Raw genomic sequence first — 25,488 nt, forward strand, 5'->3', positions numbered from 1 at the left:
CTTGGATTAAACAAGAAAAAGACAAGGAAAATTGGCTACAATGCACTTAATTCATGATTGTTGGAGGTTGGATTGTAATATATAATATTTTATATTCTTAAAGTAGCTAAATTAATGCCTGCCTAAGCTTTTGTAGCTCTAAAATAGCTGACTTAACAGCACTATCTGCCTGGCTTAAGTACCATAAGATGGAATAAATCTTGGGCTCAACTTACCGCTATCGAAAAGCAGTGCCACCACTACAATGGTCAGGAGCAGGATGTGGGGCACATTCCTCACCCGCCGATCGTGGATATGTCCTGGCTGGCTAATTGTTCTCGCTTCGGCGGCCATTTTGCCGGAGTTGCTGTTATTGCAGTTGATGTTGCTGGGGCACTCGAATTTGTAAGCAATTCTGTTGCTGCTGCTGCTGCTACTGCTTCTGCTTCTACTGCTGCTGCTCATGGACTTAGTCAGGTGCATTGAATTAATTATTTCATTGCTGCACACGAATTTGCAGGCCGCAGATTGTGTTTGCGAGCAATGGGGAAGAGAAGGAGTCCTGTTGTCCTGCGATTTCTTCCAGTTGCACAACCAACTTGCAGGTAGCCTTTGCCTTTGCCTTCGCCTTCTGCCGACGTCTTCGACTGCAGCACTTACGGAATTTTAATTATTCAAAATAGGTTTTTAGCACAGCAGGCGGCAGCGGCAGGATACTGCTACAGGTTTTGTTCGTGGTTGAGGGACTGCACTGCTTTAATTGCTTGTTTTGCTGCAATGCATTTTCCTGGGGCGTTCGTAAATTTATAGCTGCAAAATACAAGGAAAACGATATGCGTTAGTTTTCTGCATGACCACAGAGAGTCCTTGTGTATGTTAGTGTGTTGTGTCCGGATCTATGTGCTGGTGTCCTGTGTAATGCAGCTAAGCCGCCGTGCCCAAATACATAATTCCTATGCAAATAAGCGTGGCCCAACACTGAAATTTATGTGCGCACAGCGTTTTGCATATCTGCACACAGAATAGAGGCGGCCAAGAGTGAGATACCCTTATGCACTCGGAAAAAATAGTGGTTCTTAAACAAGCTTTTACTTAAAATGAAACTTAGATTGCATAAATCAATTATTATTTTTATTTATAATCACAGAACCTTAAGTTTATTTTTAATTTGTGATATTTTTGAGAAATTTCTTTGGAAATATAGAGTCAACATCTCTTTATTTTTTATTTAAAATCAAAAAGGAACATAGCTTTTTGTCTCAAATGAGATTATTAAAAATCTTTCCAACTTAATGACTTGAACAATGATTCCATGTGTATAAATATAGTTTTTTCCATGTTCTAAATGACTAGTTTTTGGGCAAATAAAGCTTGTGAGACTTTTTGCCCGTGCACATACGAACATTGGTATATATTCGGAACAGTCTTCTTTGACTTTTTTCCACAGGCGAATAAAACTCAAGCAGAGCGTAAAAAAATATAAACGACGGCAGCAGGCAGGCAGGCCGGCAGGCAAAAAAACAAAATGCCAACGCAGGACAAGCTGCCAAATTAACAGAAATTTGGATCGTAGCCCGAACTTTTAGTCTCCGCAGGATAGTGCACAGGACCTCCTTCTCCTCCTCCTCCTCCTCCTGCTCCACCATTTGCAGTGACAGCAAGCCAACTGAAATAATCCCACAAAATATTGTGTGCGCATTTTGGATTTGTTGTCTTTGATTTGGCGCGGTTTTTCCACTTTTCGTATGTGTATATTTGGATTTTCCCATCGTTTTATTTAGCGTTTTTTATTGCAATTTCTGTACTTAACATGTTTTGGCAGTTGCGCATCCTGAAGCCAGCGGTATGGAGGACAAGCAGGCCGAATGCCGCCGCTGCCAATATGGGACTCATAAACAATTCTATTAAAATAAATGTAGCATATTTATAAGGGACCTCGAGTGAAGCGCAAAGTGAAAGCAAAAGCAACTTAAATGCTTTATAAATCGACTCGAATTTGTTTTCCTTTCGGCCTAAGATATAGGTATCACACAAAAAACAAAAAAAAACAGCGAGTGGAGCAACAAATATTGATGAAAGACATCGCAAAAAATATTGATAAAGAAGGTCCAGGGAAAAAAAGAGAAAAGATGATTGATTTTATGTGTTGTTTGGGGGGCCAAGACAAAAAAAGGAGCGGGCTGGGAAATATGATGATGACGAGCAGAGGAGCAATGAGTGACCACTGGGCCAAGAGGTTGGAACAGGAAATACGCAAAAATACACAAGGATATTACGTACCCAAAGCAATACGAATATACGGCTTTTATGTGCAGGACACAAGGAGGATTGGAGTTCGAGTATCTCGGCCACGAAATGAAAATCGAAAAACCAGGCCGCAAAAGCAACAACCAAAACCGCACAGCAAACGGCAGAGTGAGGGTGCGTATGAGAAAATTTGTATATTTGCCATAAAATAATTTATCAATTGGAAAATTTCTAGACAGTTTGCGGAGCGGGTGAGCGGAGGAAAGTGGGTTTGCGAACGGGTCCTGAAAGGAGTAAAGCGACCTAAAAGGACGGAACTCGAGAATGTGAAGGAAAAATGCCCAAGTCCTTGCCTATCGCCAACCTCCATCTCGTCCTTCATGCGTGTGTGTGTGTGTGTCTCTGTGTGTATTTGAGGGTAAAATTATGACAGGAGGAAATAAAAAAGCATAAATTTATTACCGAGCTGAGGACGATGACTACTAAAACTTGGCCACAGGCCCGTGGGGAGCACTCGCTGGAAAGTAAAGATCATAAATAATCGAAAGGGCGACAATATTGGCGCAGGACAATGACAATGAGGGGGTACTATGACGTTTTGTGGAGCATATAAATATCATTCGATTCCTTTTCGATTCGCTTTCGAATCGAGTCGAATTAAAGAGCTTGAAAAGTGCCAGACAAGGACGAAGCCAGAATAATTGTACAACAATTTGCCGTAACAAGGATATCAAATTTGCACAAGCTGAAACCGAAGCAGCGACCGCGACAGCAGCGACGTCGGCGGCGAAACAAAATAAAAAGGATAACGAGCACAATAAAAGAAATGAAATCGTAGCCCCTCCGAAACAGTTGCTAATTGGACAAAGCAACCGAAAAATGAAAGCCAAGCAACAAGAGGATATACGCGCCAAGGATTCCCGACCGCCGTGTGTGACCCAAAATCCAAATCCCCAAGCTCCTTTTTCCTCTCCATCAGTGTTACGCTATTCAAATGCAACCGAGCCAAAACACAAAAAAATATCTCAACAGAAGAAAAAAAAAGATGGAATAAACGAAATGAAATAAAAGAGATTGGCTTAGTTAGGTCTAATTTCTCGGGCAGACAAAGTGCTTAAAAAATAATTACACGCCGGCAATCAGCAAGTTGCGCTGTGCCAGGAAACAGGAAACGACGGACACGCGACGTCATCCGTCCGTCCGTTCGTACGTCTCAGTAACCTTCCGGTTGTGCTGGATCCCCCTTTGGCGGTGGTGGCGGTGCAGGATGGTGGTGCTACTCGTTAGCAATTGACCGCTTGCTGGCACGTCAAATTCAATTTAGTTGCCGGGCCCCCGAAAACGCCATGCCGCAAATTCGCCAACTTACAAGTAATTAGGCAGCTCAACTGCAGTTGACCACGCCCCCGCCCACAAGGCGGCCAAAGGCCATCCGCACACACTCAGACAAACATACATACATACACCTATACACGAAGGCATATATACACATACATACATAGATAGAGCAAGGACACTCAGGACACGCGTCGTCAGCTGCTTTGCGTGGACGATGGCATCGTTTGCTTGATTGTCATCGCTGCAGTGGCGTGTGGAAGCAGCTGTAGATATGTATATACAGAGAGAGAAATAAAGGAGTAAAATCCTTGAAAAATAAAATAACCAAGGAAATACTTTAAATAAGCTATATTATAAATTACAGAATTTTAAAGTATTTTTTAATAATTTTACTTGATTTTCAAACGAAGTTTCTTCGTTTCTTAAATAGAAAATAAAAGGATTTTTCTATACAAACAAAACAGCTACTAAACTAATATTTCCTGCATGTTTCCTACTTTTCCCAGCCTTTATAAATACTATAATTAAATGGGAAAATGCACTTTAATCAAGAAATTAATTCTCAAAGTGTAATTATATTTGCAGTTGCTGCTGCAGTTTCAGTTGTCGTTGGCTAATTGCACATTGTTCGGAGATGGTAGCTGGAAGCTAGAAAGCGGTCGCTTTCTTTGCCGCACTCCGTCGCCTTTTTACGTGTTTGACATGCACTTCAGCCGGGGTAATTACCAATTTGCGGCGCCAATTTGGCTACCCATATCCGCCAACACCAACTCCGAGGCCGTCGTCCTCGTAGCCCAGCCAGCAAAATTTAATTAGTTTGCCATCCAAATGCTCTGTCACACAGTACCTCAGTATCTCTCCTTTGGCCAGTTGTAGTCAACGCAAATGACACTTTTCGCAACAAGGACACAAGAAAATAAAAAAAAAATAGGGGCAAAAGGCATTCGATGGTTGGCCGCAGGCGTCGCGCAATTATGAGCAATCGCAGCTATCCCTTTGACCCTTTGTAATCTCTTTAATGGCAGGACATTGACGATGGCAACAGGAAGAGAGAGAAAACAAGAGCAGCCACGTCTGAAATAAAAGCGTTTCGGGCCCAGTTTAATTTACTTCAAGTGGCCGTCAATTAATTTAATTTAAGCCTCTCGCACAAAGCATGATTACACTTTGACACTTTGACAACGCACAGCTCCTGTGACCCAGAGACCCAGAGAATACCGAACAGATATGTCTATATAGCAACAGGATCGAGATGGGGCCCAAAGGGTTAGCCTGTTCGATAAGCGGACCAAAGGTTGCCAGGACAATCGAGGTCGCCTTTAGCCTCTGTCCAGGCTCAAGTCAAACTTTAATTAAAGCAATTTTCGTCCGGGCTGCACACAAATGTCAATGCACTTGCTCTCCGAATTATGCACATTTTTTTCGAATGTCACAAATGCTGCCAGGACACTTGTCCTTAAAAAGTGCTCTACACTGAGGGAATTATTAATTACCTTTGTTAGGAAATCAAAAAAAAAACCCAATCTTTAACTTTTAGATTGTAAAACTTTCCATACATTATCGACATTGCTTCCTCATCTTTGCATATTTCAGTCCAATCAATCAAGATTTTCTTCTTATTTTTGTACAAAATTTTAGACTTTGTTTGGTCTCCAATATACACAGCACAAAAATGTTGAATAAAATCAATAAATTGTAAATTAAATACTGAAAAATATGAATAACCAATCAACTAAGCATATTATATAGAAATTTGATCACTAAACAAAGAGAAGAGTCTATCTGGAATATATGAAAAATCAATCGAAATTTCCAAATGAACTTCTTAGACAATTTGATTTCCCGCTGTGCAGGAGGAGCAGAACAGAGCATAGCAGAGGAGCAGCTGGTGCAGCTGTATTCGATTTCAAGGACACTCGATGGGGCAGCTGCCTCATCCGTATCCGGATGCTGCTGCTGGTAGCCGGAAGGGCTCTTCACAGTTTATAGCTCCAAGTGGCCGTTGGCAAGTGCAAGTGGAAATTCTTGAGCGCACTTGGCTCTTCAACTGATTACGGTTTGTTTTCCATGCAAGCAACACTCTGCCAGACAACGAGGACTGCCCCCCGGCAAGGATAATGGCCAGGATATATGTATATGTACGGGTGGGGGGGGTGAGAGTAGATAGGGTATAGCAGGGAGAGACTTGTACGTGAGGAGATAATCCGCTAAAATGATTAAGTTGACACACTCGCAAACAATCGAAACTGGCTTTTTAATTGGCCCAAACGGAAATCCCTCGGAAGGTTAATGAAAATTTGATTAAACATCTAATTGATTGGCGGTCTAGCGTGCGGAGGCATTGATTTTTGTACGCTGCGAATCGAATGGAGGATGGTATTTTTAATTTGATTAAACTCAAGACGCTGCAAATATTTAACGCTAATTAAACTCGACAACCAACAGAAGCCATTCAATGGACATGCCAAGGACTAATTAAGATTTTGTCAATTACTTATGGCGAGTGCCACGCCCAATGAAAGAAAGAGCGGGATGGAAAAGGAAGGGCCTGACGCAGCAAACTGCACGCTTCACTGTATCCTTACTATATATATATATATATATCAACGTGTATATGTGTGTGTGTGGCTGTATGCAATCATTAAAATTAATTTATTGGTTTCATTAACTCGACTGCCGAGTCTTTAGCAGCTTGGAGCACATTAGGCGCTTCTATACCCACCGATATATCCCCCAAACACCCCTCCTCACACCGTCAGATAAAAAAGGAAAGCTGCAGCAATTCCTGGTCCTGCTGGCAGGTCCCAGGACCTTGGTCCTGCCACTGGCCGTCCTTTCGAAGCCAAATGACACTCTGACGACATTTTGTTTCATTTTGTGCGGCAGCCAAGCCAAAATCCGTTGAAAGCATAAGCCAGAAAACAGAGGCAGTGGCAGCGGCATCTAGCTGAGGAAATGACTCTCTTTCTCCTTTTTCCCCTCAAAGTCTTCGCGCTTGGCTGACCAACAATGAAAATATAATGTCCTCGGACCCCCCACACGCCTCCCGCCAAGTATTCCGGGTCCTTATTGTCAGTAGCTGCTGGCAGGGCAGAAAAAAAAAAAAAAAAAAAAACGAGAAAACCCGGCGAATGGCGCTAAATGAAAATGAACTAGAAATAATCATCATTAGGCACGGAGGCCACCTTTATGAACTTTGGCAACAAGTACGTACTTATTCTGGCTTTAAATTCTAGCCGCCTCGAAAGTTGCTAGGCCCCAAACTAACTTGGACAATCAACTTGGCGGTAACTCAACATAAACCCAAAGTATTGAGTTTCATGCCTAAATTGAATTATTTCTCACGAGTCAGACAAAGGAAAACTTTGCCTGCTGCGATATGAGTGTTGTGCAAATAGTTTATCCCTACTTCTGCGTATGATGAGTCACACATAGTTGCTGCACTGCCAGAATATGTTTAGAAAATTAATCAGACTCAAAAACTTGAAATTTAAAAGCTTTCTTAACTCGTATTTAACCAAGAAAAGTCGTAGAATTTGTTAGGCCAACAGAAGTTTAACCAACTTTGAACAAACTTTGGGGATAACTAAAGGCAAGGCTTTAAATCTAAAATAAATATGAACTAATATTTTGGAATAATTTGTTTAATATAGCTTTTGTTCTATTTCACCAATGAAACCAAAAATATTAATATTAAACTATCAAGTTAAATCCAAAATCTGTTTTGTAATCCCAACCTCTGCTAGCTAGCAGATCTTCAGCACTTACCCATTTCTCTTTCTAACTTTCTTAATATTCTATTAACCCTTAACCTTTCCTTTCTCCCAGTGCACACATACAGGGGAGCTGTCAGGTCTGTCTATATCTAAGCAGCTCAACACCACCCAGTTGCGAATGGAAGCCACCCGGTTGATGCATTGCACTTTGGCGTGTTGCTGACGCCGCGGGCGAGCTGCGAATGCCGCAGTGCATTTGGCAAATAAGAAAAATTGCATAAATTTCATTAAACTCGAAATGTCAAGCAACTGTCGGGTGTGAAGCCAACCTTTCCCCGGGCCCAGCCCTTTTAACCCCTAGATGTTGGCGGGGTGGTTGGGGTTGGCGTTGGCGGCTCTGCTCGTACATCAACGATGTGGCTGTCTGGGCCACGGCCTGGCAATATTAAAAATTGTGCACCAAAATCCCCAAAGTAATTTATTAAGATGCCTCATGATGTTTCTACGTTCTACGTTCTGTGTTTTATTTTTTTATTTTTATTATTATTTACGCGCCGTTGACTTCACGCCATTAAAAAACACGGCGCAACCTACATAGCGAAAGCATTTTGTATGCAAAAGTTGCCTCATTGGAGTCGAGTTTTGTTTCAGCCTGGAAAGGCAGACTCAAAAGATGGTTAGTTACCAGCAAAAAGAATGAAGGAGAAACCATAGATATGAAGGACAATCCAAGTGGCCAACTAATGCAGCTCCCGGCAGATTCGCATCCATCGTTAGCCAGTCGACATTTATATGAGGTTCTAGCCTGGCCTAAGCCATTTTTGGCTTTGATTGCAATTCGCAGTTTTTGTGGCCAAGGCATTGTCATAAATTACTTTGCCCCCTCTCTCTGTGTGTGTGTGTGTAAGTGTGCGTGTGTATTTGAAAATCGTAAATCAAAAGAGGGTGAGAAGAGAAAAAGAAGCAAGAAGGCAGAGATGGAGAAACCATCGTCTTTGCCACACTGCGTATGTGTGATATTTCATAAGCGTGTCATGAATTCTAATTACCTTCTGGCCATAGAAGCAATTGCCATTTCTACGCTCGGCTTTTGCATTTTATGTGCACACAATTCATAAATCTCATTTTTAAATTGCTTTTCAAACTTTTTACACCACGCACACACGATATCACCTATACGGCAGTTGAAATATTAAATTCCAAAGCCCCAGCAAAAAGAGCATTGAAATAAATAGAATTATCAAAAAAAGAGAGTAGATAATGTGAATAATTAAATTTCAGCGAATCGAATGCATAACTACACGATAGCATGCAAATTTAATACGAATTACAATAATAATAATAACAATAATAATAATAATAATCATCACGGTCTCACGTGCTTTTTTTCCCTACTATTGAATATTTAAACGTTTCCTTTGTTGCGCTGTGCACTTTGTTTTTCCCGCTCTGCTCTGCAAATTTTCCATTCATTGGCGTCTGACCATTCAGTGCGTTCAGCGTTTCCATTTTAGTGTGTCCATGTTAACGTCATAATCTGCGTTATGCAGTTTAGCGTATCAATTACCGCATAGCAGCAAAAACTGCCATGTGAATAAAATATATTGCCATGCGATGCGGTACGACGCTCATCAGCGAATGATATTTGCCATAGATAGTGCCCAGCGAAAGGGAGTCGAATAAATACCGAATAAATGCACTTTCCCAGAGAGTCTGCACTATTTTCAGGAGATTTCAAAGGATATTTTTTACTATTTAAACACATTTATTTGCTTGTTAAACAAGGAAATCTGTGCTATTGATTATTCTATTAAATTTTTCATATCGCATTTGTCATAATTGTACTACCTATAAAACATAAAATACTTCCGCGTGATAATACCCCCGACTATCACTCTAAGTTCCAACCCATTCATACCCTGCCAGCCAACAAATATGAAAAAATCATTGCCCATCTCGTTGTTGAAAATAAATTTACAATTTTTTCGCAAATAAAAACAGAAATCTCCTTGGCTGTATATGAATAAAGAATGTAAATCTGCCAAATCAAAAATTGATTTGAATGGGCATGCGGTAAGTACAGTTGAATGGTGGAATGAATGGCGAGGGTTTTCGGTGAATAATTGAAAGTGCGGGTGGAGGTGAGGCAATGGTCAATGGTACAACGTTGATGACATGAAAAATTCATTAAACGCGTCAGGCCACAAAAAGGGGCAACCACAATGGGTGCGGTCCTTGGTCCATGGTCCTCAACTGCAATTCCAATTGCAAATGGCAAATGGTAAATAGCAAAACGAGCCATTGATGGGTGAAAGCGGTGAAAATACGGCATTAGAAATCTCAAATTTTTCAAATTCAATATCAATTCAGGACCGCTAAAGGAATGCTTGCAGGCCGATGGCTCAAATTAGCAAAATGCGGTAGCCGGGAGTCTGACAAATATTTGGCTCGTTTTACGTTTGTCCAACGGCATTGGTTTAGTTAATAAATTAGTAAAATGTTCCTGGTGACAATGTTGTTGGTTAGCCGAACGCGTTGTCAAACGGCTGGCGGGACAATGGCCTATGATAATAGAATTTTTGCAGAATTTTTCGTTAGCATTTTGGGCATTTTGGGCATCATGAGCGACAGCTGCAATAATAATAATAATGGTAAAGCAAAAACAATAGCAAAATCACCAGGAGCCATGAGCCATGAGCCAAACCATGCAACGTCATCATCAGAGGCAACTAAAAATATGTTAGACAAGCGCCAACATTAGCAAAGTGTTTGTAAAATATGCCAACAACTCGATTTGCCTGCCTGTTGTAAGCCCAACGTCCTGCCCTCTCCCACTCGCCCCGTAAATTTTCCATTTGCAAACCAACTAACCAACCATTCAACCACCCACATTTTCATTCTAGCATTCTAAATATTTTGCGAAAACCTAAAACATATATGAGGATACATACTGCCTACGAGTATAGGAGTATGGAGCATACACACGCCATTGTTGAGGTCCACATTTTGCCGGCCGTCGCTTTTGACGTTGCAATAAATTTCCACGTTTATTTATTATTGCGCCGCACGTCACTGATAATTAAAAATAAATCAATTTTTAATGGCTCTGGTTGGATGGCTGGCAAGCTAAACCGAGGCCCATAACTCGGCTCTTCTGGATGAGTGGACTACGGTTATGAGGTTGCCGCATAAAACCAATTAGCACACGTTTAGGTTCGAAAAATTTAATAAGGTGCCCGCCAGTCAAATCAATATACTCGCTCATAGAATGCTGAACACGTATTCTAGTTGCCAGACAGACATACAGGCACACGCTTTTAAGCAAATCAGTTTATGATCCAGAAACAATACTTCATCAGGCGCCGCCTTTCACTTAGCCGTACACACACATATGGCCCGAATGGCCAACAATAAAGCTCAACTCGGCTCAAATCGAAAAAATAAAGCAAACAGATGGAAAAATGTTGATGCGTCACGTTGTTGCAATCATTAGGCATGGAATGTCAGAGTGTGTTTGGAATCAGCAAACGTGGCATATACTGTACAGTATATGCCGCTCAAATGGTTAACAATTGTCGTGGCCAATTGCCATTGCTTATTGGATGGCTAAAGAGAGGAGTCAGTTTAATGAACTTTTTCCCAATCTGCATGGCCGTGGTGTTTGGACTTTAATTATGTAGTCAACTCTTTGCGGTTTATTTGAATGTCAGGCATTTTATGGCCAACAGCAGCATCACCCCTTAGGCCGCCGTAAATCTAATAACATAAGCCAAAGGGGGCTAACAGTGACTGGAACAGTCAGAGAAAAAGTCAGAGACCTTGTTATTTATATGCACGCATAAATATCAGGGCCAGTGTCTGACCACAGTTGACTTGGCAACCGCAGAAAATGGCATAAAAGTCAACATGTTCAACAGCAGCTGAAAAAATATAGCCCCCGATATTATGCTATAGTGATGCGTGATGTTTCTGGGTGTTCGTATGCGTGTGTGTGTGTGTGTGTGTGTATGTGAGAGGGACTTTTCATATCTGGCCGTGGCTATAAAGTATAAATTACGGCAAATGTGTTACGCAGCGCAACAGTCCGGGCTGCTGAGCCATCGCACGCACAACTAACTAACAACTATTAAGCCAGACTGTGTGTGTGGATGTGTATGTGTGTGTGTGTGTCTCTGTGCTCTGGCTCTGACTTCATCTCCGGGTGAAATACGACCGTAAGACATTGGCCGTAATCAACATGCGTGGCACTGTGTGCGTTTTACACATGCGCCATACCATTTTTCCGGTGATTAAGTGTTGATAAGTCTATAAATTAACTCGAACACACGCATCTGCCGGCAGCGCAAGTCAGACAGACAATGGTTGCGAAATCGCAGGACTCTCCATAGTGCAGCACGGCCCACATGTCGGCTACGCAATATCTACATATATGCTAAAAGCACACACACACACACACACACACACACACGCATATATTAATCATGCCGCAAAGACATTTACATCTGTATGGGCGATTGTGGGGGAAAACTGTTTCCCACTTAATGATACGACTCTGGGGAAAAAGTGTGGAAAGCAAAACAAATTGGAAATTCAAGCTGAGGAGCGCATTGCAGGTGATTACAATATCAGGAATTCAACAAATAACATCCTTTGTTGTGGCCACAAAGAACTATCAGCTCAACTAACCAATAGTTAGACGATAATTGATTATTGTGCGTAAGCATCGTGGGAACTATTTCCATAAATGTCTGTTGTGGGAAAAATTAAATGAAATTGGTGGACAAAAACTGTAAACTTTTCTTCAATATAAAAGAACTTCTCGAACATTCTGCAGCAGTCTAAGTCTAACTTCAAGATCAAAAAGTTTCATAATGTGGTTTAAATATTTGAGAGAGCCAACTCCATCGGATGTTCTAGCTTCCGGCGAGGCTTTCCATTACTTTGAGAACGGGATGTCTTGTCTGGGTTGGATACCCCCCGCAAGATACGAAAAAATTTACAAAATTTTAGCAATATTTTTTTTTGTCTGGACCGTTTATTACGTTCCTACTGGGATCATATTCAGTTTTGTCTTAGACATGGAACACTTAAGCCCCAGTGAGCTCCTAACCGTTCTCCAACTATTTGTCAACGCTTGTGGGTCACCTTTCAAAGTGTTTTTCCTAAAGACCTATCTATGGCGATTTCAAAGGACCAAAGAACTTTTTGGTCAAATGGACGAACGCTGTTCTACTTTGGTGGAGCGCTTTGAGATCCATCGTTGGGTTGTCCGCTGCAACAGGGCTTACCTGATGTATGAATCTCTGTATGTAGGATATGGCATATCAACTTTCTTGTCAGCTGTCCTTTCGGGAGGCCTGCCCTGGCGCATCTATACACCATTCGTGGATTGGCGACAAAGCCTTACAAGTTATTGGATATGTGTCCTTCATGAGACTATTCTTATGCTCTTCGCTGTTTCTCAAAATGTTCTAATCGATGTTTACTCCTTTTTGTGTGGAATAATGCTAAAAGTTCATATCACACTGTTGATAAAGAGAGTGGAGAGGCTTTGCACAGATCCTGAAAAAAGCGATGAGGAAAATCTAAAGGACTTGGTCGACTGCATCGAGGATCACAAACTTATCAAGGAGTAATCTTAAATCAAATTTGTTTTTAAATTATATATTCTTTACTCTATCTTTTAGATGCGCCCAAATGATTCGTCCTGTCATCGCCGGCACAATTTTCGTTCAGTTTCTTCTGATTGGCGTTTCCTTGGGTTTTTCCATGATAAATCTCTTCTTTTTCGCTGACTTATGGGCAGCTTTGGCCACATTGGCTTACATCATTGGTCTCATCATGCAGACCTTTCCTTTCTGTTTCGTTTGTGACTTGATTAAAGCGGATTGCGAACTCCTACAGATGGCCATATTCCATTCAAATTGGCTTGATAGCAGTAAAAAATACAAGACCTCCTTGATCTTATTCTTGATGAATGCTCAACAGTCTATTGTCTTTACAGCTGGCAAGATATTTCCCATAACTACAAATACCAATGTTAAGGTGGGTTCATAATTTTTTAATTTTTTCAAACATTTACTAATGTTAGCTTTTCTTTTAAGGTGGCCAAACTGGCATTTTCGGTTGTTACTTTAGTAAATCAATTTAATCTAGCTGAGAAGTTGGCAACTAACTAAATTGGAATATGTAAAACAATATTTAGTTTCACTTCAAAGCATCGTAGTCAAATGGAAATATTAATATTGTAACTCAAATCTGAAAAATAAAAAGCACTTTCCAATTAGAAATTCCTTTGGGGAAATGCATACTGAGGATCCTTGCAGATAATTACAACTTCCAAGGTTTACAGAGAAAATTACAGGTTTCATAAACCAAAGATAATTGATTATTTTGCGTAGCTCGGGGGGTATCTAATTCAGTCCAATTTGCATTTTTGAGGTGGGAGTAAACACCTTGAATTTTGGAAATTTGAAAATTGGCATGTATAAATACAGAATCTTGTGGAAAAACCAAAGCAGTTAGAAACAGAAATCAAAACCGGAAAGTACAAAATGTTTTTCAAATATTTAAGAGAACCAACGCCAAAGGATCTTCTGACTTCTCCAGAGGCCTTCAAGTACTTTGAATACGGAATGTTCTGCATGGGCTGGTATACTCCGGAGAAGTATAGGATTCTCTACTACACCCTAGCCACAAGTCTTGTGGCATGGTGTGTTGTATATTTGCCCATTGGAATCAGCATATCTTTCATAAAGGACATAAACACCTTCACGCCGAGTGAATTTTTAACAGTTCTGCAGCTATTTATTAATTCAGTGGGAATGCCCTTCAAAGTACTTTTCTTCAATGTTTATATTTCGGATTTTTACAAGGCCAAAGAGCTGCTGAGCCAAATGGACAAACGTTGCGTAACTCTGGAAGAACGTATTGAAGTCCATCGATGGGTGGTCCGTTGTAATTTGGCCTTTGTCATCTACCATATAATCTACAGTGCCTACACTATCTCAACTTTCCTATCATCCACTTTGAGTGGAAAGTTACCTTGGCGTATTTACAATCCATTTTTGGATTGGCAAGCAAGTAGCTGGAGTTTTTGGAAAGCTGGCCTGAATGAGACTGCACTTATGCTTTGTTCTGTGACCCAAACCTTCTTGAGCGATTTATATCCACTGCTCTATGGTCTGATTCTGAGAGGTCATATCAAACTCCTTCGGCTAAGAGTGGAGAAACTTTCCACTGATCCTGGCAAAAGCGATGATGAGAACCAGGAGGATCTCATTAACTGCATCAAGGATCATAAGCTCATCAAAGAGTAGCTAAAGGAACTTTTCTATAAAGAATAATTATCATTTTTGTATTATTTTCTAGATTTGCCAATACAATACGTCCTGCGATTGCCCGCACCATCTTTGTGCAATTTCTTCTGATCGGTATCTGCCTTGGCCTGTCCATGATCAACCTGCTCTTCTTCGCCGACCTTTGGACTGGCTTAGCCACAGTGGCCTATATCAATGGCCTGATGGTTCAGACTTTTCCCTTCTGCTTCGTGTGTGACCTCATTAAATCTGATTGTGAACTTCTGGAAATGGCTATACTGCATTCTAATTGGATCAATTCGAGTCGCAGATACAAATCATCTTTGCTCTATTTTCTGCACAACTCACAGAAATCTATTGCTTTTACAGCTGGCTCTGTATTTCCCATCTCAACGGGGTCAAATATAAAAGTAAGTTCTTTAAAATTTCTAAACCTTAACAGAAGGTTTAAGTAATTACTATTTTTAGGTGGCCAAGTTGGCTTTTTCGGTAGTTACTTTTGTCAATCAACTGAACATAGCAGACAGATTGACAAAAAATTAATTGAATTTGGAGAATTTTATATAGTTCGAACTTACTATTATCAATATCAATTAACTCTTTTTCATTAATCCCAATAAATGAATTCCCTTTAATGCTTTTTCTGCGGTCACCTGTCCTTGTGAGCTGAATTCGAAAAGCTGACAAGCTGAAGAGGGCTTAAAGGCAACTACCAACATAAATGACCTAAGTACACATGCACTCTGCTTAGCTCCAAAATCAATTTAGCCAAACCGCAAAGGAAACTTATATATATATATGGATAACAACAACTGAACTACCAAAATGTTGTGGGCTATCTAGAACAGGTTAAGGGAAAACAAGTAAATAAACAAACAAATAAAGAGGCCAAAGGAGAGAGGCTGGGGCAGATGGAAAAGTCAATTAAAATTCAAGAAAATTAATTGCTTAAAATACGCATAGAATTGATTTACAAATTCGCCAAGGACATCGTAAACAAGAAATCTGTTTTAATTGCGGTTGAGCCAAGAGCAAGGACTCTAGGCCTTACCCAAACCCAAACCCCAACCCCAAACCCCATGACCCATTCCTCCTTGAACAGCAAGTTCAAAGTCTAGCCGCTAGCGCAAAAATGTTCTTGTGCGTCTGTCTTTGATGTGCTAGCTGCTGAGAGAAGGTCGGTTAGGAAAATGTCTAGAGATGGAACAACGGAGCGACGGCGGATCCATGCGATTTACATAAACCAAAAATGGAGGCCAAGGCCCTCAAAATGCAGAGCGCGCTCATATTTAATGGTCACCGCAGCGAAAAGCCTGCGGAAAATTAATTTGCATTTTTCCCCAAACAACAACGTGCCGGCATACATTTGCAATTGAGTTTGTACATAGTTTTTCCCGCGGCACGGCAAGTTTTGCACAACACAAGTTTTCACTTGCCCAATTCACTGGGGCATTTGTGGTGCTTTTGGTGGATCGTTGAGTGGGTGGTTTGAGGGGCCCAAAAAAACTTAATTCGCACAAATGCTCAACAACAACTATGGGAGGAGGGGGTTGGTGGTAACATATTTGCCCAAGAGAACAAATAGAGTCCTTGTCTCCAGCCGGAAAAAGGATGCGATGGTGGTTTCTTCTTGCTTCTCCTTCTTCTTCTTCGTTTGCAACAGAGGCGGCACGCGTAGACGCATTAAATCAAATTAAAAGCCCCGCTAAAAGAAGTGACAAAACCCCAGGTAAATCCCATTTTAAATACAAATAGCATGCGTACTCCTCGAGGGCCTGCGGATGCAGGAGTCGTCTGTCTGACTCTGCCGCTGCTGTGAGTGGTTTTGCGGATTTCCCGCACCACCTCCTCCTGGTTGGTGGCCCACATTTTTCCGCAGCTTAGCGGGTGGTGCTTGTAATCTTAGTTTAAGTTGATTGTACGACACACACACACACACAGAGAGAAAGGAAAGCCGAGAGAGAGAAAAACGAAAAGAAACACGATCCCGGTAAAGTGCTTTAAATAAAAATTTGTGGGCCTGTCTTAGAGGTGGCAAATGTGTTTGTTTGTTTGTCTGTTTGGCTGTTTGGTATCCTCGGTATAAGCCAAAGGCTAAGGGTTGACTTCCCTGGCTAACTCTTTGGAGTTTTTCGGTCGGGAATTGCTTTTAGCGTAATTGCAAGAATTCCCCGAAGGTGGCCCCAAAACACTTCCCCTAAGTCAGCCACGTTTTTAGGCCGTGCTCTCTCAGCTCCGTTTCGCTATTCAATTAAGCCGCTTTGCAGGTTTCCCCACCCCCACTTTTGTTACCTCTTGTTTTTCCCGTTAGTTTTTTATTAGTTTTTAACCTTAGGGTACTTCAGCGTACTGGTACAATGCAAACTCCATCATCGCTGGGGGATCGACCAAAAATCAACTCGTTCAATCAATCAGACGATCAATCAAAAAATTCAATCACCATCAATTGCAGGCCGGGCCAACATAAACAAACAGTCGTGGCGTATGGTAGAAAAATATAGCACAGATTCCGGCTCATTCATTAACCCCAGCAAAACCCTATTTGGGCTCAACCCCCTCTAAAAAAAAAAAAAGCCGAAAATTGCAAATCGGCAGTTCAGTTCAGGTCGGCTTAGCTTACTTGACTATTCAGGGAAATACGAGTAAAAGAATGAAAAAGTAAAAAACGTTTTTGGCTTTTTCTCTGTAGTTTACGATGGTTTTCCACTTCTTTTTAACCCATGACTTTAGTACATGTGTCTGAATGCGGCTTGTGAAAAAGAAAATCACACAAAAATCACTTTTTAAAGCATTTCGGGCTGGGCGACAGATACACGCATTGAAGCGTGGGCACTTTTGCGTTTTCCAGGACGAGGAAACCAAAGAGGGCCACACCCGTTGAGGCAGTCAGCCAGCATATTTATTTTATTCCAGCTCGTCCTGGCAGTGCATAAAACTGTTTTTAACATGTCCTGCTCCCGCTGCTCCCGTTGCTCCCGCTGCTGCTGCTGCTCCTCCTGTTTTTGCTGGCAGCCCTTTTTATGCCAACTGTAAGCGATCTGCACGAAACTGACACAAATACGGGGCCGCTGAAGTGCTGGGCGGAAGCCGAGTGTTGGACAAGCAGATTTAAACCGTTACGGTTTACCTGCCACCACACCACACACACACACACCTACTGCCACACACTGTAAACACATACATATGCACATATATACAAATATATACAGATATATATATATTTTCGTATAAACGTACATATTTAAATAAAACGCTTTCGCAGGACAACGCCGCACTTTGCGCAATCACAGGCAACCGAGTGGGGCCAGTCCAGGGGGCAGTTTTCCACCCGAGAGCAGGGCGAGAATGGCAGGCGACGGCTGAGTAAAACAGCTTCCATTGATTTCACACAGCTTTGGTGAAGAAAAACATATAAAAGCCGTTGCAGTGCCACAAAAAAATACCAGAGGAGCTTAACATTATAAAAAAAAAAGGAAGGCTGAATGTACCGAATGGGTGTTACCCCAGGCTCAACACAAATATATATGTCCAGCGGATAAAAATATGTGTAAACTCAAATAAATATCAATTCCAACTAGATTTAACAAAAATTGTAATATCCTTTGGGCTTTCTATGGGCAGAGATCTTTTTTAATTTAGTGTTAAAATAATATCATTTGGTAAGGTTTTCCTGGCTTATTTTCACCCAAAGTGTGCAAATTTAGAGAACATTTTTCATGATGTTAGATTTAGATAGATTATGTAACTCAACATGGCCCTACATTTAGCCTGTTGATCTCGTACAGGGAAGCCTTTAAACCTTATTCTTCTCACCCTTCCAAGCATATTGGCACAAATATACCCTTACACCCTGCAAATACCTGTTATAAAAGGAAATCCCCCCAGAAACACAAATGCAAATACAAATAGCGCTACAGAACGAGAAGGGGTGAGGGTGAAAAGCGGTAAGAGAAAATGTCGTCGTCACGTGGCCGCTGCTGCATAAGCTGAAATGAGTTACATCAAATGCTTTTGGCTTTCACAGGAAATGGCAGCGCAATGCATTTTTATTTACATCTAAGGACATCACAGCAGGTGAACAGAAAGAGAGAGGGGCAAAGCAAGCCATTAAGGAATTGCTCGGCAATTGAAATGGCCAAGTCAAATAAAAGGCAGCCAGACATTTCAGGGAAATGTGGGGTGTGTCATGCATTTGATTAAAATTAAAAATACTCGGACTAAGGTAAGGGCTTTGATGTAGACCAACCACAGTGCCATATCAGAGCTCCTTTTGGAGTCCAATCCTCTTTTTTCCACCAATCCTTAGCCTCCACCCCGTCCACTGACATTGATTTATGTGAGGAATCTTAATGAAAAGACCATTCCAGGCTGTATCAGCTGGTCCAGGTAAAACAGCGTTGATCGTTCGATTAAGCTAAGCGAAAATAAATTACAAGGTATTACGACGAAACACGAATGCTGCCAAAAGTGTTCTTTTGCTTTGGCCGTGTAACGCATACGCCATGTTGCCTTGCTGAAGAGGCTCTCTCTCTCTCTGTGTCGAAGAAGGCAACAGCAATCCATCATCAATTACGATTAAATCCATCAGGAATTATGCGTCAAATTGATTGAAAGTCAGTTGGCACATTCTAGCCGGGTCCGACACTGAATTATGGCATTAAATCAATTTCCCTTTAGTTAAATCAATGGCACAACTATTGCTCCAGACCTGGGCCATTGGCCCCGTCTTTTGGCTTCAGACCGGGCATTAGCATTAGCCGCTGCCGTCACTCAAAGTCAGCCAGCCGGCTGAGCTGTTCTGAGCTGAGCTGGTGCTACCTACCAAACTGGAGCTGGAGCTAAAGTTGAGCTCTGCAGCAACTTAAATCGCCCAGACTCTCCGGCTCGAGTGACGGCACAAAACTTTTGCCAGGCCAATAAAGTACGGCCAAGTGATGGCTGCTCCAGAGCCAACAGTCTCTCTACGAGGCGACCATCCAGTCCGGGCAATCCAAGCCTCGACACTGTGACGCATCGACCTGTAGTCTCCAGCGGGGTGGAGGAGAACGAGGAGTAGAGACTGAGCTGCAAGCTCCTAAGAAATGAAAATATTTTCTTGCAATTGCAAAAAAAAAAAAAGAAAAGAGAATGCCAGCGAGATGGGGAAGCATAAAAAAGCAAACCCAATGAACAGAGGGAAAACTGCAAATCGCAGCGGATCCGAGTGTCTGGAGTCTCTGCAAGCGGAGCGCGTCAATTGACTGCAATAATTCTGGAAAATGTGCAAAGTGTAAGGCCGGACTGTCGGACTGTCGGACAGCCAAGTAATTTATTTATCAAGTTTCAAGCTGCAGCTTGAAAACTTAATACGCCGCCAAATTGAATGCAACACAGGACTAGCTGCTAGCGTCTTAAATTTCACACTCCCTGCCTGTAATCACAGAAATAGTCGCTGTTAAACTTAAAGCACGATCTTTGACTTTCTACGAGGGAGGTACCATTGCACTAGCCAATTTGCACTTTACCACAAAATTCAATTTACGCATCCTGCAATGCAGCAAAATCCTGGCCAGTAAGTAGCAATCCATGCGTGAACCTGACAAGGACACCCGCACCCACACAACGCCAATGTTCCCGCAGCACAAAACCAGCAGATAGCAAATAAAGGCAAAAATGGCATATATGTTGTATGAAAAGAAAAAAAAAAAGGAAATGCGGCTACAAAAACATCGAAACGAGAATCCTTTGTGCAAAGTATCGGAATGACATTTATGCTGAAAGACATATGACGCCGCCGAGAACTTGACAACTTTTCTTTATGGCCCAGCAAAGCCCCAGACCAACCACTCGAACCATTATCATTGCCAACCCACCGCAAATATTTGCAGAACCCAATAACAAGCTCGATTCGAGTGCAATGTGTATGCAAAAAAGAGAAAGTGCGGTAACTGATGGTTAGTTTTAGTATATCTTTTCATTCATTAGGCCCCAATTCCATGGGCCCTTGCCCTCGTTCTTGGCCCACTTGTCATGGACTGGCATGGCCGGCCCTGAACATGCCAATTCAATGTTGTATAATCGAAGCACAATATTCAATATAAATAATTGATGCGCACTTTTTCCATCGGAAAGGGCGGTTGTGGGTGCACTTCTGACGACAGCGGCGATAAAAACAATGGCCCTGCCAGCTGCTGCAAGGGCAAAACAATTTTGCATACGCTTCTAAATGCATATACAAACAGTGGCGGTCAGCAGTTTAGATTATCTACAGCAAATCTATTTTTATTGAAATTTAAAGTCAATGAAAAATAAATAAAAACTGAATATTGATTTGAATGAAGGTAAAAGTAATCTTTTAACCACTCTTAAAACCATTTAAAGTAGTTCCTTTGTTATTGGTGCTCTTACTTTAACCTCAACTGTCTGTAGGTACGCTTGTAAAAGCAGGTCCTTGTGCGCCTTCTATTGCCCACTGATTGATGTCCTTTTGGCTGTTGTTGCCATTGTTCTTGTTGTTCTCGCAAATTGGTTTCTATTGGGTCAGAATGCATACATATGTTCAGTGGGCGGAGGCCTTTTCAAGGTTGCAGCCGCATTAAGTGTCCACACACACACACACGCACGCACACACACGAACATACAAACAGCACAAACAAACAAAAAAATAAACCATTGCATACTTATGAGGGCAAAGTGTATAAGGCTCAATTAAAATTTTACGCCCGTTTGCATTTTAAGTGCATGTGCTTGTGTGTTGTGGAGTGAGTATGTGTATGTGTGTGTAGAGAGAGGGTTAAAGACGGCTTAAGGACTTGGGTGTGTGAGCCATAGGCTCGACTGTTTGGTAGTTAGCCGGCAGCAGCTGCTGACTTGTTGTTGGCCAACTTTTACCAACTGCAGCGCACACTCACACTCCCGCTCACACACACAAAGGCCTTGCATGTGTGTTGGCACTTTGTTTTGGGGCTAGAGTGCACAAAAGCGTATTTAATGAAACGGAACTTGAAGCATAATTGAGTAAGGGCTGCCAAGGCAGATTTGACAAAGCAGAATTGCTCTGGCCAGATGGGTTACACTCAATTTCGGGGCCATTGCAATGGGCTAAAGAATTAACTTGGGAATATGCAAATAATGTTTGCCAGCATCGTGTTTGTGCCATCACAATGTGATACTCCTGATGACAATGTAGGCTTGAAGATTTATTTCGGTTTGTAGGAGAGAGCACACTATCAGCAAAGGCAAATATTTATTTATTTGATTTTACATTTTAGAAGGCTTTAAATCTTTTAGGAAGGATTTTGCTCTCTAAATAGACTCTCTATATGTGAAATAAATGTTAGAGAAGAGAGAGAGAGAAAAAGAAGTGAACTCAACAAGCAAAGCTATTAAAGCATTCTGCAATTTTTTAGTAACTCTTAATCTTTTTATTTTCTAAAAATAATAGCGAAGCAGTGATCATGAGTAAGAACAGCCATAACCAATAATATTTTCTTTAACAGCAGGATGCTTTGACAATGTCGGAAAATATTATTGCAACAGTTCGAGTTGTTTATCCCGCCCTAACACGCCTCCAACTAAACCGTAGAGAAACAACCAACCCACCGCTTTGTCTAACCCGCATGTGCAATTCATTTTTTATTATCACTCATTTTATTGTTTCTGCCGACGTCGCTGCTCGAAAGGAAATAAAAACAAAATCAACTTGCAAAATATGTTGAATATTTTACATCGAGCACAACAATGGCTATAACTAAAAGGCGGCAAATGAAATATGCAACAAAAGCGAGCGTGCAGCAAGAGAATAAATTGAAAAAGTGCACAGCGCAAGGGGGAGGAAAATCAAAAAAAAAATATATTTCTATACATATATATATGGCAAAGGGAAAATGTGAAATGAGAGAGAACTTGGTTAACAAATTGCTGCGAATATTAGAAGCGAAGTCTAATGCAGCGGCAACACAGACAATGGACCCATATTTCTGACAGAGAATTAAACAAAATCCAACTAGAAATGAATGTGCGAATGGTTTCTAAAATTGGTATGAGAAGCTCCTGCGAAATGACGCCAGCAACAAACTAAAAATGGCGAAAAAAAAAACAATAACAAGGACCAGCAACAGGATCGATTTTTAGCTTATGATGTTGCAACATCCATGTGCAACATGTGTGTGAGGATGTGTGTTTAAGGATTCTTCCCTTGGATTCAGCAGAGCGCTTCGGCTGGTCCGTGGCATCCGGTTTGACTGGAAGCTTTCATATTTCCGCCTTGCCTTAGTCTGCTGCCAGGACAATTTTTAAAAATTCAATTTGGCCCAACATCTAAGCGGTTTGACTGGCTGAATATGTGTGTCTTTGCCATAAATGTTGCAGCCAGGAGAGCTATAGAAAATTGCCTTTTGCGGCATATTCCTGGCATGGGGCAAAAATGAAAACAAACCTCTATACTCCTATAGTATATCAACAAAAGTAAACCTAGGAATATATAGACTATAAAAATAAAACCCAAGAAATGGCAAAACACAACACACAGATATAAATTGAGAAATTGAGAAAAAAACATGGCCTAGTTGGTGGCCTCGGAACTCAGCCTTTCAATTTTTAAGCAAAATGGAAATGGAAAATTGCACAAAATGCAATTTATGCTCATGAAGTTGAAGTTGAAATCGAGAGAGAGAGAGAGAGAGCGTACATTCTCGTTGGGGATCCAATGATGTGATATATAGGCGAAAAGCACAATTTCATTTATTTGCCAAACACGCCCAGTTACGCCCACTTCATCGAATGATGCATGACCCCAATGGAGTGCCATGGATTGCTTTTGCTATTGCTATATCTGCTGCTCAGCTGTGCGTTGATGTCTAATCCTTAATATTAAATCCATACAATCAATTTGCAGACCCAAATTGTACAGGGTGACAAGGCAGTATTATTAGCAAGGGACTACAGGACTCCAGGATGCCAGCATATCAGGATATCAGGCTATCTGGAATTCAATTTTCTGCATAGATACGCAGCAGCGCTGCTCTGTGCGATATGAAAAATGCAAAGGGAATAATGAAAGTCACCTTTGGCACAATAATTCATCATTGTGGGTGGTGTGCAAAGAGGGCGTGGCTGGGACTGGGGCAGGAGGTCTGGTAGTAGCAGCATCGTCATATCAAATGAAATGCATAGTCATGCGATGTCAGCGCCCCAGACAAAAGCAGCAGAGAGTCCTAGTCCTATATGCATGTGTGTGCGTGTACCTAACAACGTGGAAAAACAAATAATGCAATTTTTTGCTGCTCCTGCTCTATCTCGTGGTGTTGGTGACATCAACACATACATACATATGTACATATGGCAGTTCCGACTGCAATCTACGCACCCAGCAGACAGTTGATGTATGACCCACAGTGGGCCAACAGCAATGGGCGGGGTCAACAGCCAGGGAATTGCTGAATAGATGAGCATACAAAACGCTGGCCATATGTCAGGGCATCAAATAAATATCATAAATTGCCAGGACAGGGGAAAGGAATCCTGGGTGTTGGTGAGTAAGTGAGTAAGCGGAGAAGGATCTCCTGTCCTGGGGCAGGAAACAATCAACATTCTCTGGCCAATGTCTGGCGGCCTGCTGTTAAAGAGAAGGCCTCAATGCTCCTTTTCATATTTTCCTTTTTCTTTCAGCAAAAAGGCCTTAACTATTTGCAGAATTTATTGATTCCCGTTGAGCCAGAAAGGCAGATTAAAGAAAGTTACGAGCAAAGGGAAACTTGGGCAGTCGCAAGTTTAAATACCCTTTATAAAGTTAATTTTATAGATTTAACTTCTTCTTATTCCAGTAAACATTTAGTAAGTAAAGTAAATCTCATTGGTTAAAAATATAAATACTTTACAAGTCAAAACACATCTCCAAATCCAACTGTCTCTACTCATAATATCCTTTTCAAGGACACCAAAATCAAGAGACCCAGAGGGCGATAAAAAACGGATTTACGCCTTTGATTCAAGTGACAGAGCGACAAAAGGAGCAGGACTCCGCTGAACAGATAATGTCAATATTAGTCGCCTGCATAATGTACAATAAATGGCAAAATAATACAAAAGGCTCAGGCGCTCGGCAGGGCCGACCGCGGCAAAAAGGGATGAAAAATCAATAGCCCCAAGTAACAAAGGAACAATGAAAATGAAAAGGACCCAACACACACATACAAACACACACACACACACAAAGCCAGCAAGACAAGGACACACGCATTTGGTGTGTAACACTTTTGTATCCAAGCCGGATGCCAAATAAAAAAGAAATTTGTCAGTTATGGTTTATGTGCATTTGCCACAATATCCAATTAATCATTCTCGGTATAGATGGACTTGAAGTCTTCCGTGTTCCCACTCCTGCCCCCCTGCCAATGGATTAGCATTGGTCGCACGCGGCCAAATATTTTTTATGAAAATTACAAACAGTTTTTGAAAAATGAATCAAAACATGCGCACGTCATAAATTCCGTAAAAAGCATAATAAATAAAGCGAAATAATAACATTTTTATTACACTGCAGTCGAAGGCGAAGTCGAAGGCAAAAGTCAGTGAAGCGCGTTGCCCGTGGCTTGAAAAACCCAAAAAGCTGTCGAAGACGAACTCATACCCAAACCCAAACCCCGAAAGAGAACCATCCACATTGGCAACAGCTTCTAATACTTTCGAATGGCAAAAGTTTTTCAGCTCCGGCTCTCAGCTCACCGTTTGTTGCTTTTAATGATGCCATCATAAATTATTACATTGCTATTTCGTTTTATTGTTTCACCCGCGATTGAGCAGCTGGAAATTTTACCTAGTAAAAGGAGGACTGAGAAGCTCGAGATGGCGAGCAAAACAAGGCTAAACGCAATTATTATTACTTTTAAAGCATTTTTATGCCCTTTTAT

General features: G+C 41.4%; 3 protein-coding genes across 5 annotated transcripts in view; 2 read left to right on the forward strand and 1 right to left on the reverse strand.

Annotated features, from left to right (window-relative positions):
• Nucleotides 1–25,488, reverse strand: part of LOC108115884 (cell adhesion molecule 1) — a 125,789-nt gene that overhangs the window by 63,322 nt on the left and 36,979 nt on the right. For all 3 annotated transcript variants that reach the window (XM_041818792.1, XM_041818793.1, XM_041818791.1), the window contains one exon: nt 216–789. In XM_041818792.1, coding sequence (XP_041674726.1) covers nt 216–462 — 247 coding nt within the window. In that variant the 5' untranslated portion in view covers nt 463–789. The remainder of the gene's footprint in view (nt 1–215; nt 790–25,488) is intronic.
• LOC108115927 (odorant receptor 98a-like) lies at nt 12,090–13,459 on the forward strand. Its single transcript, XM_017227561.2, has 3 exons — nt 12,090–12,912; nt 12,968–13,325; nt 13,385–13,459. Exons 1-3 carry the CDS (start codon nt 12,152–12,154, stop codon nt 13,457–13,459), a joined length of 1,194 nt encoding a protein of 397 aa, XP_017083050.2. The 5' UTR covers nt 12,090–12,151.
• LOC108116012 (odorant receptor 98a-like) lies at nt 13,831–15,142 on the forward strand. Its single transcript, XM_017227696.2, has 3 exons — nt 13,831–14,595; nt 14,652–15,009; nt 15,068–15,142. The coding sequence occupies exons 1-3, from the start codon at nt 13,835–13,837 to the stop codon at nt 15,140–15,142; spliced, it is 1,194 nt and encodes a 397-aa protein (XP_017083185.2). The 5' UTR covers nt 13,831–13,834.

The sequence above is a fragment of the Drosophila eugracilis genome, unplaced genomic scaffold (assembly GCF_018153835.1).
Source record: "Drosophila eugracilis isolate 14026-0451.02 unplaced genomic scaffold, ASM1815383v1 contig_367, whole genome shotgun sequence".
Taxonomy (NCBI): Eukaryota; Metazoa; Arthropoda; class Insecta; order Diptera; family Drosophilidae; genus Drosophila; species Drosophila eugracilis.